General features: G+C 36.1%; 4 protein-coding genes across 4 annotated transcripts; all 4 read left to right on the top strand.

Moving 5' to 3' along the window:
- The first annotated feature begins 31 nt into the window (after positions 1-31).
- LOC125218562 (DNA topoisomerase 1-like) lies at positions 32-3,516 on the top strand. The gene is made up of 6 exons (XM_048120250.1): positions 32-253; positions 1,688-1,757; positions 1,850-1,912; positions 2,194-2,232; positions 2,347-2,403; positions 3,173-3,516. The coding sequence occupies exons 1-6, from the start codon at positions 57-59 to the stop codon at positions 3,263-3,265; spliced, it is 519 nt and encodes a 172-aa protein (XP_047976207.1). The 5' UTR covers positions 32-56; the 3' UTR covers positions 3,266-3,516.
- Positions 3,517-5,529: 2,013 nt separating this feature from the next.
- On the top strand, positions 5,530-7,028 carry LOC125219510 (putative nuclease HARBI1). The gene has a single exon (XM_048121502.1). It carries the CDS (start codon positions 5,619-5,621, stop codon positions 6,993-6,995), a length of 1,377 nt encoding a protein of 458 aa, XP_047977459.1. The 5' UTR covers positions 5,530-5,618; the 3' UTR covers positions 6,996-7,028.
- A 1,255-nt stretch (positions 7,029-8,283) lies between these two features.
- LOC125219828 (epoxide hydrolase A) lies at positions 8,284-10,966 on the top strand. The gene is made up of 3 exons (XM_048121901.1): positions 8,284-8,929; positions 10,214-10,452; positions 10,529-10,966. Exons 1-3 carry the CDS (start codon positions 8,462-8,464, stop codon positions 10,779-10,781), a joined length of 960 nt encoding a protein of 319 aa, XP_047977858.1. The 5' UTR covers positions 8,284-8,461; the 3' UTR covers positions 10,782-10,966.
- Positions 10,967-13,084: 2,118 nt separating this feature from the next.
- LOC125218329 (bidirectional sugar transporter SWEET16-like) lies at positions 13,085-14,606 on the top strand. The gene is made up of 6 exons (XM_048119980.1): positions 13,085-13,200; positions 13,331-13,367; positions 13,447-13,657; positions 13,744-13,905; positions 14,063-14,182; positions 14,259-14,606. Exons 1-6 carry the CDS (start codon positions 13,167-13,169, stop codon positions 14,541-14,543), a joined length of 849 nt encoding a protein of 282 aa, XP_047975937.1. The 5' UTR covers positions 13,085-13,166; the 3' UTR covers positions 14,544-14,606.
- The last annotated feature ends 710 nt before the right edge of the window (positions 14,607-15,316 follow it).

The raw sequence follows: 15,316 nt of genomic DNA, 5'->3' as shown, positions 1-15,316 counted from the left end.
ATCAATTTGAAACGAAATTGTTTTTGTTGACGATCATTAACAAGCCCAAATAATCAATGGCGGCATCTTCTTCCTCAACGACGTCGTCTTCCTCCTCCGACAGGTCTCGCCGCCGACGTCGGTCTCGTCGTCGTCAGAAAACCGACGAAGATCCTCTTAAAGTAAGCAAAAGAAGCCGCTCCCACACAAAACGTCGCCGGAGGCGTCATTCGCCTTCTTCTGATAGCTACACCTCCTCCTCCGAAGACTACAGGTCATAATTAATAAAAGTTTGTTATAGTTCTGTGTTGAATCTGTTTTTATAATGGATCTCAATTTAGGTCTTTTTCGTATTTGTCTCTGTTTCCTGATTCAAAGCTAGATTCCTTCATAATAGGATTGGTTTTATATTTGCAGAGTGTGCTGATATCTGGGTTTTTAAACTTTAGGGTCCTATTTGAAACCCAAGCGATGGGGTCGGATAATTTCTCTCGGAATTAACTTCAATTTGTAGTTTCCTTATAGACTGGTAGCTAATCTGAATTTTCTAATGTTACTCTGTTACTTTTTATTGTTGACAAAGGTTTTAGGTTAAGTTTCACGGCAATTTATTCAATCAGACAACTTTGGACAGGATCCAATTTGCTGGTTGTTACTTGTGAAAAAGAAAAAAAGAAAACGTGGCCTTGCTACTGCATTATATTGTGGGGAATGAAATGAATGAAATATTTGTTCCTCTATTGAATGGTGGGAATTATTTGGGGTGTTTCAGAATTAGCGTATCGTTTTTAAAAAACGATCTTGAAGTGGATGTATTTGCAGGATATGAATGCATTGTGGAAGATGATGTAAGTTTAATTTGAGAGAATCAATGGGTTTACAAATAGGTTTGGAATATGAATCCCAAAGTACTGACTTCCTTATCTTAGAAAATCAAAGATCTAGCTATTATAGAGTTAGAAAAAAATTGAGAAATAAAATCTAGTTTTGTGTGGAATCATTAATTAGTTTGATTGAGTTCCACGAATATAACTGCAAGTAAAGATGGATACCTTGTTTGTTAAACCTAATCACATATTACAAACGGGTTTCTTCCTTTTAATTATATCTCTTATAATCTTATAAATCTTTGATAATGGGTCCAGGGTCTCCTTTCTAGTTCTTCAAATAAGAGGACTTGTCTTACTCTGGTTTTCTTCTGCACCTACTGAAGTGTTTAGTGTTGGGGGACCAAGTTAATTACATATTAAGGCATACTATCTAGTATCTAGTAGTCTAGTTCACAACTATCTATGTCCATCTTGCCCATTAAGCATGTTGAATAGCCTTAGCAAAGCACTATAAGTAAATTAAGTTGTTTGCAGCTAGAAGTTTAATCACAGAGGATGCAGTTTCTTGCAAGAAAAGTTAATGGACGCATAAGATAGTGTGCATGTAATATATATTGTAGCGCACTCATATGTTTAAAGTTGAAAACTAGTTTGCATATATTTCGTGTAATGATTTCTAGATTAGCATTGGAAATTGAGGTTGCGCTGTTTATGTATGTCTAAGATCAACATCCTTTCAGATCTTTCACTCTTTTATTACTGAAAAATGCTCTTTAGAAAAAATTTTCCAGTGCTTTGTTACTTTACTTCAGCTAAAAGTGGGAATGATGGTGTATGGACTTCGCTTCTGAATTCATGTTTCCTTTCATGAAATCCAGTTCTTCTGATAGTGAACAGCATGCATCCCATCATTCAAAGAGGCATAAAAGGAGTGAAAAAGCAAAGAAGGTGATCCTTTCGGGGAATTTTCCGTACTTTTTATTGAGTAACGGTTTTCTTGTCACACATTAGTGCTCATTTACTGGTTGGTTGCATTGCAGAAGAAAGACAAAGAGAAAAAGAGAGATCATAGCCATGGACGCCATAAACTTAAAGATAAGGAGGTAGAAAAGTATTTCTTTTGCTCATAGGATCTCCATTTTATGATAAGACTTCATTGTGAACCATATGAAAAAAATTGTCTTGAAGTGGCCATTGATATGATACTTAAGATAAAATCATGGTTGTCTTTTCTTCACTGACACAATGATTTTTGAATATGAGATTCTGATGTTACTTTCTGCCTTTCATTAATGGCTCTTCGAAATTGGAGCTGGTGCCCATGACATGGTGATCCTGGATGTTTCTGGCTTGGTTTTGTCATGCCAATGTGAGCTATATACAGAAGAAGCAGGAAAATAGTGGTCCTGTGCAGCTTTCCAAGGTTTTTATTCTTATTGTCTATATTCTGTTCTGCTCTACTTGCATCTTTGAGTCATGCCATACATTTATTGGAACAGCTTTCCTAGTTTTCCTGATGTATACTATGTTTATTCAGTTCTTGGGAAAGGACAAGGACGATAGTGCTCGCCGCAGTGCCGTCTCTGGGAAAAAGGTATTTCTCATTCCTTTCTCTGCATATGCAATACATGTTCTTGCAAGCATTTATGTGTCATCTTTGTTTAACAAAATTCACAATTCATGATTTCTTCCATTCTTTATGGTTCACAATGGTGCCCAAGGAAGGACCTCATTTAGGGGTGTGCATTCGGGTTTCGGTTCGGTTTTTCGCCCAAACCGAACCGAACCCGAAAAACCGAATTTAGGCTAAAATTGTAAGCGAACCGAACCGAAAAACCGAAAACCGAAAAACCGAAAATCGAACTTAAAAAGCCGAACCAAACCGAAATTTCAAAACAAAACCGAAAAACCGAAAAAAAAAGTATATTTTAATATATCTAATTTATTTTATTTTATATATACTAATAGAATATAAATATATATAATATAAAATTAATAATATATATATAATATTTATTATATAAAAATATATTAGAAGAATATATATTATATATATGATATAATATACTAAATTAATAGGATAAAAATATATAATAATATATTTAAAATATAATTTGGTTTTTTTTCGCCTAAACCGAACCGAACCGAAAAACCGAAATTTTTGTATCTTTAAAACCGAACCGAAAAACCGAAAAAACCGAACTGAATTTCAAAATTTCGGTTTGGTTCGGTTCGGATATTCGGTTTTCGGTTATTTTGCTCACCCCTAACCTCATTCGTTTAATGCCCCCAAACAGCATTTACTGCATTTTGTTGTTATTAACCCAATACATGTGGTTAACGTCATGTCACTCCCTTTGTAGATATTACTTAAGCTAGATAAAACAAAAGAAGACAAGTTGGCTGAGAACAACCGGAATGAGCTGCTGAAGTTCTTGAATGCTAGTTATGATTGATGATGCTAACCAGTGTATTCAGTTCATTGAACGGCGTCAGTTCAGATTTTCCCTACATATAGTATCCGCGGTTGTTTGTGGGGGTAATATTGTTATACAGCCTTTGCTGGTCACGAGAATATAACTTGTTGGCCTTTGGCTAGCAATTCAGGTTTGATTGTATACGATATGTTTAGGATGAATGTCATTGGTATCTTTGTATTAAACTGATTTGGTGAAGAAAACTTATTTATTGATATGTTTTGTGGCCATTGATGGTGAAAAACTTTTTTCATAGCTGCAGGATTTATGGTTCAATCTATAGAAAAATGGTTTCGCTATGCACAGTGTAACACTAAACTGGATTTCTGTATGCTTTCAACATCACTTCATGTTTTTGTGCCATTGCATTTCCTTCAGGCATATATTGAAGTATGATTTTTTTACAGGGATTATGAAAATAATCATTGAATTGGTGAGATTGTTGATCATTTTACACTTGATTCATTTATTCAGTGAATATACACACAAATATAATGTGAGATCTGTCGAAGGGTTGTTTAAATTTGTTTTGGCACATCAAGATTGTAGAATTTCAATTTCATATCCAAGCTATTAAATAATTATATTCTTCATTTGTCCAAAGTTTTGCCTCCTAGATTTGAAAAAGAAGACTAAGGTAAATGAAAAAAACATTTCAATGGAATTGACATTTTCAATTGAAGTTTCATTTGTTATTTTTATTTTGTAAAATTTTCGATGATCAATTTTCATTATAATTACTCGGGCGCGGTTTTCTTATATCATCAATATGATAGGTGGATAGGATTAGTTCAAATATAAGTGGGGCAAAGCAAAGAAATCTCATACTATGCCACACTTTGAATGGGATTAATTTCCACAATGGACCAAGCAAACTTACTAAAGACTTTGCAGCAACTTGTATGCAACAAATACACCAATTTTAAGTGTTTTATTATTTTACTCCAATTCTTTTTAATTAAAATACGCGAATATAGTGTTATTTTGACGATTTATCTATTGACATTTTCAATTTGTAAGTTTGTTATTGGTTTGTTAAAATTGTGACTAGGTAAATAAACAAACAAATCAACCCTAAGTCTAAATCACACTAAGACAAACCGATTAAGTTACTCGAAAAGAATTACCAGCATACACTAATCTGTCAGTGTTATCGATCAACGATACTCGTTGATAGATGCATCCACATTGCGCGATATACTTATTGATGGATGTTGCCTGCCGATACCGCGGATAGACAACTTCATCGGTGATATGACGATAAACTCTATCGTAAGTCGTTAATTTTTTAACGACATCTTTTATAAGGGTAATGCGTCGGTAATCATTATTATCAACAATTTTTTGATATTTACCAACAAATATCTGTTAAGTTAATCCCTTTGTTGTAGAGATAAAATTTTGACTTTTGAATTTTATGATGGAAATTTAAAACTTCAGAATGAAAGAGAAATGAGTAAATGGCTCAATGCAGTCAACAATGTAATTTGACCGAAGGTTGAAATCTAAAATTAGTCAATTTATTTAAATAAAGTTGATGATCAAGCTAAGTATTGATTTTTTTTTATCTATATTGATATTTTCCATTTTTATTATTGAAATACGTATAAAAATTCGGTTGATGTACTTCCATTTGAATTTTGTACTGAGTATCAAAAGTCAGCGCCTTGATGGAAACAACTTGTTACTGCAAAATTAATTTGTGCGATAATTATGATCATCAATTGCGTTAATTATTTAGTACAGTAGTACATTTGAACATGGTTTTGTTGATGAAAATAAAGAGTAGCATTGAGTATTTGTAAGATGGTAGTTGGCGTGACCTGACAAATTTAAAACATACACAGTGCTGTTGAAACATTTACTGGCTTACTGCACGGCTGCCTCTTAATCTCCCGTATTTGCACTACATTTATTAACATTGCTGACTGCAAATAAGCTAAGGCCATTTATTAACACATTTTCAGCTGCACCCCAGCTAAGGCCACTAAGAGCACTCCCAATGGCGACGGCGAAAATCCGGCGATTTTTCGCCGGATATCGCCGACTTATCGCCGGCCATTGGGAGGAGTTCGGCGATAATCCGGCGAAATTCCTACCGAAATTACGCCAAGCGGCGTTTTAACGCCGGGCTATCGCCGGATCATCGCCGGCCACTGTGGGGAGCTGTTCGGCGATTTTCCGGCGATGATCAATTTTTTTTTTTTTTTTTTTCCTCAACGGTCATATTCTAATTTCCACCCCTATAAATATTTCATCCTCTTCCTCCATTCATCACCCACAAACTTCATTCACACAAATTTTCAATCTTTTTTCTCTCCATCTTTATTAAATGAGTTCTGATTCATCGTCTCGTGCTCAGTCCGACGAGGAAATATCACATTCTTCTTCCGAAGAAGAGGTACCTCCCGCTCCCACCGGATGGGATGTAGCGGGTTTCGCCAACAACCCAATCAACAACTATATCTCCCGCTACATACAAAGCGAGATCGCTCGAATGCAGCAGCCACCCCCCCAACGGCCAATCCGCCGGCGGCGCCGATACATCCCTCGCAACCACACTGGTGCGCACGATCGGCTGTTCGCCGATTATTTCGCGGAGGAACCACGTTATCCGGCAGATGTATTTCGTCGCCGGTTCAGAATGCGCCGCTCCCTCTTCCTGCGCATTGTTAATGCGTTGTCCGCGCGTTACCCCGAGTTCCGGCTCCAGCGAGACGCAGCAGGGAAGCCCGGACTATCGCCCCTACAGAAATGCACTGTTGCCATCCGGCAGTTGGCATACGGAGGGTCCGCCGACATGTTCGATGAGTATCTGCAATGCGGCGAGACGACTGGCAACGAGTGCCTGAAGAATTTCTGTCAGGGCGTGCGAGAGATATTTGGGGAGCACTACCTTCGCTCGCCGGACGCAGCTGACTGCCAGTTCCTACTGGATTGGCACTGGAGGACCCACGGCTTTCCGGGGATGCTCGGCAGCATCGACTGTATGCACTGGCAGTGGAAGAACTGCCCAACCGCGTGGCGAGGCCAGTTCACTACCGGCTACAAAGGTACGCATCCCACCATCATTCTTGAAGCCGTTGCCGACCAACGGCTTTGGATTTGGCATGCTTATTTTGGTATAGCCGGGTCGAACAACGACCTAAATGTTCTCAATTCCTCGCCCCTTTTCAACGAGCGGATCAACGGGTTAGGCCCCTCCATCGAATTCACGGCCAATGGCAATGTGCATAACATGGGGTACTACCTGGCTGACGGCATCTATCCGCAATGGCCCGTGTTTCTGAAGACGATCAGATGCCCACTCGGAGATAGAAGAAGGTATTTTGCCCGAGCGCAAGAGTCTGCGCGCAAGGATGTGGAGAGGGCATTTGGGGTGCTCCAATCGCGATTTGCACTGGTAAAGGGCCCGACGCGCTTTTTCTACCAGGGGGATATTGCCGATATCATGTATGCGTGCATCATCATGCATAACATGATCATCGATGATGAACACGAAGGCGTCCTCGACGTCACCAACGACCCAAGTGTTGCATCATCGAGTCACGGTGTCTCAACCGAGTCCGCCCGCCAGGGTGTACCGCACAACGAACATGAACGGTTCCAGGCGTTCATGGACATACACCAGAAGGAGGCCCATCAAGCACTACAACACGATATCATCGAAGAATTGTGGGCAAATAGAAACCGCGCCCACCGCCCTTGAATTTTTTTTTCTTTGAATTTTTTTTTTGATTTTTTTTTTCCATTCGTGTACTTTTTTTTTTTTTAATTTTCTTCGTTGTAATGTGTACCCGTGTTTAATACAACGAACTTTATTACTATTATTTGTTTTATCTTATAAATTAAATAAGCTAGCTTTATTATATATAAAAATAAAACAATTAAATTAGTGATGATGTAAAAATGAAATGTTGAGTTAGGGAGAAATAAGGGAGAAATAAGGGAGAAACCATTGCAGAGGTTGGCTAAAAGTTGGCTAAAAACTGGGGATAAATTTTGGTGCTGATGTGGCGCTGATGTGGCAGGAGTTAGGGAGAAATAAGGGAGTTTAACCAATTTTTCTCTGCGCCCTTTTGTCCCCTTCATATGTAATCTTTTTTACGCACGTCTTCTATAAATAATCGTTTTTCCCACTTCATTCACACCTTATTTTTTATATTCTTATTCTTTAAAATTCCATATTACACAATGAGACGTGATATACAGGATCAAATCTATTTTACATAATTAAATCTAATTTACACAATTTTAAATAGATTTACATGAACTTAGAGAATAAATTTTTTTCAAAAATTAGAATAAAAACAATCAAACCTAATATACACTATACAAATTGATCAGCGATAACATTCAATTATTTTTAACTATAATTATATCTTATATACGTCAATGGTCAACAAAAATAATCTTATTTGTGAATGTTAAGAGTTTCAGTGCGCAATACAAAACTCGTAAAGTAAAAGACAACAAGTGGAAAAGTTGATAAAATATGAGAGATAAAAGAGAAAAATTTATAAGTAGGTGAGAGTCCAGTGACATAACCTTTAAATTTCTATTCATTTATTGATTAAAAAAAAGGTGAGAAATTTTCTATGAATACAAAATAAAACTAAATTTTTCTTTGAGTGGATAAAGTATAAGAGTATTAAACTCTCTTTCATATACTCATATTTCTTAGTTCGTTAATTAGTACTCCCTCCGTTCCATAGTAATAGAGGCGTTTCTTTTTAGCATGAGATTAAAAAAAATTGTGTTAAGTAAGTTAAGTAAAGGAAGAGTAAAGTGGAAAATGAAAAAGGTAGAAAGAATAAAGTAAGAGAGAGTAAAATGGTGTGGAAAAATGTGTTGACTTTTACTAAAAAGAGAAATGACTCTATTATTATGGAACATACCAAAATGGCAAAATGAGTGTATTAGTATTAGTGTGGAAGGGGGGAGTAGTACATAGTAGTCGTATCTGTTTTGTAAAAAAAGAATAGTATTGTTATGGCATGAATGAAATATAAAGGTTAGTATTTTGACCTAAAATACAGCAGTGTAGCAGTAGGGCATATGCATATGCGAAGTAGAGCAGAATAAAAGAAGAAAAGAAAGACAGCACAAATAAATAGTAAGGTAAGGCATATCTTGATTTTTCACAGAGTCCTGGTGTGCATTCTTTGGAGAGAGATGGAGGGAATATCGCACAGAATGGTGAGCGTAAATGGCATAAACATGCACGTGGCCGAGAAGGGCCATGGCCCCACCGTCCTCCTCCTCCACGGCTTCCCCGAGCTCTGGTACACCTGGCGCCACCAGATTGTCGCCCTCTCCGCCCTCGGCTACCGCGCCCTCGCCCCCGACCTCCGCGGCTTCGGCGACTCCGACGCGCCGCCAGATTCCCCCAGCTACTCGTGCCTCCACGTGGCCGGCGACATTGTGGCGCTCATTGAGTCCCTCAGCGGCGGCGACCCGGTCTTCCTGGTGGCTCACGACTGGGGCGCCATGGTGGCTTGGTACCTCTGCCTTTTCCGCCCTGATTTGGTCAGGGCATTCGTCTCTCTAACGCTTCCGTTTCGCCCCCGCCATCCCACCGTCAAGCCCATCGCCGCCATGCGGGCTTTCTTTGGTCATGAATACTACATGTGCAGATTTCAGGTTCTTTTTTTCTTCTTCAATAATCCACTACCTATTTTATAATAATATATTTTAACTAAGATGAAAATTTACGTACCATTTCTTTTCAGGTGTTAATTAGCATTTCTTAATTACTAGGACAGTCTTAATTGTCAATATTAAAATAATTAATCTAGATTTGAAGAACCAAACATTCACTCATTTCTTAAGATCTTTGGTTTTTATGTTTTTGTACGTTTTCTTAACATTTAATTCCGTATGATTATGATTGTAATTTGCAATCATAGCCGTACCAATAGAAACTGATGGAATCACATTATTTTCTTTTATTTCTCATGAAAAAAGAAAAGAAAATGAAATAGTGGATGGTTTGGAATAGGTGACATTAATGTTGGGAAATTAAAAGTTAAAAGGTGTAATTGGTGAATTAGGGAGGCAGGTCTTCCACATTAAAGCGACAGCTGGCAAAGCCAAATTAGGTTCTGTGTGTTGTCTGTCTATGTCGCTCTATTTTGTGGAGTACATCGCTAAATAAATGAATATCCACAACAACTACCATCTTCTCAATAATTTCCCGTATAATACTAATACACACATTTAATGATTTCCAGATTGATAACTTTCACATTCACCTGTATCTATTCGGCCATCCAGGAACCATTTAAAATGTTAACCACTTTTAATTATGCATATACTTATTTCCTAGTGTTGGCTATTTAATTTTTACTACCTACCTCACATTAATACTTGTGTGGGCAAATTTTCTTCAAGTAGTTGTACTAGCATATAAAGTATCGTCTTCTTTTTTTTTTGTTTCAATCTTCAAATGTGGATGACTCATTGTGGAGCAGTTGATAATGGTTTATTGCTCTTAAATATTTAGCAATTACTTATAAGACCTAGTTAATAATCATGTACGTCTAAGTTGACATAGTATATATAATAAGGTACTCCTACTTTCGTTAAATATTATTTTCACTTTTTCTTTGCTGTATATATTTACCATGATTGTGTACCTTGGTCTTACATAAGTTTTTGGATGGTGTCAAATCCAACGTAAGAGCATTTTTTAGTTGAACTTCGATATGGCTTATCTGCTTAGCCAAATTTCAAACTGAACTGATAAGTCATAAATACTACTAATAGAGTAAATTTTTATATTTTCTTCTGAAACTCCGGAGGCAAATTTCATTCATAATATTTTAGGAGATTGAAACGTTAGGTACATCTTCGTTATAATCTAAGATTGAAATATTATTGTTAAATCTTAAAATGATCAAACAAAGTCGAATGTTTCGCATTTAGGAAGTCGGAAAAGTCGAATCAGAAATGGCAGAATACGGAGCGGAAGCAGTGATAAAGAAGATCCTAACGGACCGCACACCCGGGCCGCCCCGTCTACCTAAAGAAAAGCCTTTCGGAGAGGACCCGAAGAGCATCAAGCTGCCACATTGGTTTACTGAAGAAGACCTGAAATACTATGCCAATAAATACGATCAGAAGGGCTTCACTGGCGGACTCAATTACTACCGCGCACTGGATTTGTACGTGCTTAATCACTTAAGTAGCGCGATTAGTTTTATTTAGAATAAATCCTAATAAAAATGTTATGGGCTGCAGGAACTGGGAGCTGACGGCTGCATGGGCGGGAGCGAAGGTGAGAGTACCGGTGAAGTTCATGGTGGGAGATTTGGACATGGTGTATACTACACCGGGAGTGAAGGAGTACGTGCACGGAGGCGGGTTCAAGAATGATGTGCCGTTGCTGGAGGAGTGTGTGGTGGTGGAGGATACTGGCCACTTCATCAACCAGGAGAGACCTCAAGAGGTTAATGCTTGTCTTCATGAATTTTTCACCAAGTTTGTAGCTTAATTAGCTACCTACTATTCTCCAATCTTCTACTACTATCCGAACCAGATTGAGTTACCATAGCCTAGACCTTTTCCAATTCCATGTTGTTTTGTTTTTTGGACCTTTCTTTTTTCTTGGTTGGTAAATTAATGTATTAAACAACTTCACAGCTTCAACATGCAAGGAGTGTTGCTTTGATTCTTCGATTCTCTATTCCTCTTAATTGTTACTACTATTGTTATTACTCTTCGCTTCAACATGGAGTAATCACAAGAAATTGTTTGATCTTTTTCGATACTACTACTACATTTTAAAACTTAGTGGGAGTGGAAACATCCAAATTAATATTGGCATCCATGATGAAACAGCCTATAAAAGCATCACCAAAATCAAATTTCAGATTCAATTTGAAACTCGGAACTTATAATCCTTGTTAATCTTTTTTTTTTTTTATTTGCATCGATTCATCCGCACTACTAGGGAGCCTACCACGAATTTGGCACCAAACCAAAGCATCAAATTAGTTCCTGTATTTTGGATTTCATTTTTTTTTTATCAGTATCAAATCATGTCTCGATTTGCATTTTCATGGAGGAAACTGAATGTAAGCGGAGGATTTGCAAACAAATGCAATCTTCAATAAATGATGAACACAAAAGAAGAAATAATATGATCCATATCTACATTTGTTCAAAAATACTAATCCACTTACATTTAAACGAGTCCATTTTACTAAAATGGTAGTGACTAGATACAATGAGAGTACTTATATTTTTTGGGTAAAGTAATTTAAAAAATGATGTGTGGATTAGGAAAACTTCAAACAAAAGGCGAAAGCCACGGTGTTATATGTTGACAAATTCAATTACCCTTTCTAAACTAATTAAACAACCATATTTTCTTTCATGTTTAGGAAAATTGGTGATGTATTTGAAGCGTATATCAAAATAAGAATAAGATGTTGATCATTTGTCTATCTTTTGTCCGCACAACATAATTTCTATTTTCTATGGAATAAGGATGAATTATATACTACTAGCAATTACAGATCATGACCTATAACGATAATGAATTACTCTCGTTCTATACATAACTATTTATCTTTAATTTCATTTGTATTACACATGGTTAGCTATCTAGAACACTGAAAATTCATGCTATAGATATAATTATAGGTCAAGAGTTCAATTCCGGTAGAGTACAATTTTGTTTTGAAAAAACCTTAAGAATTCAAAATTTCGGTACAATTGGTGTCGAGTCGCGGCTGAATCGGTTGAAACTGCATAACTATACTGGTTTTAGAGCACGAATCGGACCAAACTATAAATTTGATGAATTATATGAGATGATTGTTGTACTGTTTGGGTTGTTGAATGTGTTGGCGAAATGTTGCATTTATAGTTTAGGGTAGACTATTTGTACTTGAACATGGTATAATAGATCAAAATGTTTTTTTTCTTTTGTAGGGGCATTCGCTCGGGATTAGTTGTACTAGGATACTTCAAATGTTGCATTTCCGGTGCGCGTTCACTCGGTATTATTTGATTTTTCACATGAGATTATAATCTGTTTTGGTGTTACATGCAAATCATCGTAAAAAATTATAGTTTTGCTGTTACTCAATTGTATACAAAAAATACCTATTGTCAATATATAAACCAATTTTAAAAAATCAGATTGCCTAAAAGTGAATTTTGCCGTTCACATGTATCAGTAGTGGGCGTTGAAGGTGTGATATTACTGGAATAAGAATGGACTATTAGGGGTCACATGACTCACATCTCACTTAACCGCTTATTTATGGAGTAATGAAAACAATTGATTATTGTAAAAATTGTGGAGAAATTAAATTCAGCCCAAGTCATGATTTGAGTTATCCATGTTCAACATAAAATTCTTTTATTTTATTGTGTTGTCGAATGAAATTAACAATTCCACAAAATTTCCCTTAAAACTAGAAATAAATAAGTAGCAAGATTATAATCATAGTATATGATTATACACACGAAACAGAAAAACCTTTCTAACATGAAATATTGAGAGTGATTAATGATACATGCTTAAGGTAAGGCAAAAAGATAGTAGAAAATTAAAGGAGGTGCCGAAACGTAACACTTTTTCGATAGTGGAATTAGTGACATGTACAATAAAATAATAATGTTAGACGTGGCAATAATTTGTTGAACAATATTTAAGACCTTCCAAACCCTACAAGAGCTACACATTCATTTATTGCTAAGCTTACTTTTTTTTAGCTTAGTTACATTCTCCCATATCTGCATATCCTACCACTATGAATCTGTAATGCTTTATTTTTGCCCATACATATATCAAAATACTAACACGAAAGAAGAAACATTAATTTTTATTCTCCAAGTTTTGTTCCTTTCATTAATATAGTTCTCCATGGCTAGCTTAAGCTTAATTCTTGGGATAATTGGTAATTATCGGTTCTATGTTTATCATGTATATCAATTTTCCTTTTTATTCATTTTCACCAACATGCCATGATTTTTGCATGATGATATCAAATTTTATAACTCACGAGTTGTTGTTTTTTTGGGATGCAGGAAATGTGATCGCTATGCTTATGTTTGCGTCTCCAATGTAAGTCTTCTTTCAATTCTTCCTAATATAAACTAAAACATGGAGTATATACAAATGATTAATTAGGGTGTTGTATTAGAAAAACATTCAAGCAGGTAGTGAAAAAGAAATCAACAGAGGACTACGATGGACTCCCTTACATAACCACATTATTGAGCACATGTTTATGGACATTTTACGGACTCCTTAAGACAGACGGTTTGCTTGTGGTCACCGTCAATGGGGCCGGTGCTGCTCTGCACGTCATCTACATCATCATCTTCCTCATCTACGCCCCCCAAAACATCAAGGTTACAAATTGTACATATATATTCTCCTAATTAATTGAGGGTCATCAAATATAGTTATTTAATAATACATGCATGTTGAATTACAGATTAAATCGGTGAAATTGGTAGCGGTAGTGAATATTGGATTTCTTGGGGTTGTCGTAATGATAACCCTATTAGCTTTGAAGGGAGAAATTCGGATCACACTGGTTGGACTATTATGCACTGGACTAACTATTGGGATGTATGCTGCACCTCTCTCCGCCATGGTACGCGCGTACCTATCTTCATCGATCGTTCTTTAATTGTAATTAGTTGGACTTATCATGTGATAATATGTTCAGACCACTGTACTTTTCATTTACAATATACTAAGTAGTAATTAAGTATTATATGGTTAGTGATTGAAATGAGTTTATATTACAGAGGAGAGTGATTGCGATGAAAAGTGTAAAGTATATGCCATTCTTCCTTTCCTTTTTCCAATTTCTCAACGGAGGAGTTTGGTCGGCCTATGCCCTAGTGGTTAAAGATTACTATATTGGGGTAAGTTTCTTCAATCTCAATTTCAATCGCACCCAACTTTTTTATTTAACTAATTGGGAATTGAAAAATAATGTAGGTACCAAATGGGATTGGATTCATATTGGGGTCGATCCAATTAACATTATACATGATGTACAAAAATAAGTCGAAGTCGGTAGAGTTGGAAGAGGGGGTTGAGAGCATGAGAAATGGGAGTTATAAGCTACACAAAGGCATTAGCCTACCGGAGGCATCAATCATCCGTCAGTATAGCCAGAATATTATCAAAACACGTTCTTTGGCACCTTTTGAATTGGAGAAATTCCTTCAAGGAGACGTCGAAACGGACCAAACGGCTTTTAATGAGGCTCCACACAATTAATATTGGGGTTGAATCCCACTTCAACTAATACACAACCATATTACTACTAATGACGATATTTTATGCTCCCTTTCTGTTTTCCTTGTGTTATGTTTTTACTTCTTTTACCAAAAGTTGGCACAATATATCCCTCTCAATTAGGATTAATTACCAAACTCTACATATTAGTCACAATTAAGATTTAATTTGGCGTATGCCCTTTTTTTTGTAATGATGTATAAATTCTAAGCGACCATAACAACAAATTATATGTGTACCTAAGACTTGCTTATCCGGTCGGTTTTGGTTCTACCGTTCAAACGGTTTAGTTAATAACCAGAGGCTTAGTTTAAAAACCGAAAAAAATTGATTTCTCCTTTGATTTTATTATTTCAAAATTAAATAATTTGATTAATAATGCTTTAATTCAAAAGGCTATTTTCTCCTTCAAATAATTCGTTGAAACAACATATCCCTAAGCCAAATATTACATTACATATGATACTTTTATTTGAATAAAATTTATAAAATGTAAAAATAAAATTCAAATTTAATACTAACTCAGTTAAAATAAAAAACATGTATATATATATAGGGGTGTACTAGTATAACAACTAATTTTAAAGTTACAACGTACATCCAACCACGTGCTGCCACATGGCACGAAAAATGCAATATTGTACACAGAAAAATGCAATACGTGTTTGTAGAAGCTATAATGGAATTTCGGCAGATTGCATTTTTGTTATATGCAGATTGCATTTTTTATTGTTAAGTTTTGCATTTTAGATATT

The sequence above is a fragment of the Salvia hispanica genome, chromosome 4, assembly GCF_023119035.1.
Source record: "Salvia hispanica cultivar TCC Black 2014 chromosome 4, UniMelb_Shisp_WGS_1.0, whole genome shotgun sequence".
In the NCBI taxonomy this organism is placed as follows: domain Eukaryota; kingdom Viridiplantae; phylum Streptophyta; class Magnoliopsida; order Lamiales; family Lamiaceae; genus Salvia; species Salvia hispanica.
The sequence above is the reverse complement of the archived record's forward strand: the minus strand, read 5'-3'. Positions and strand labels throughout refer to the sequence as shown.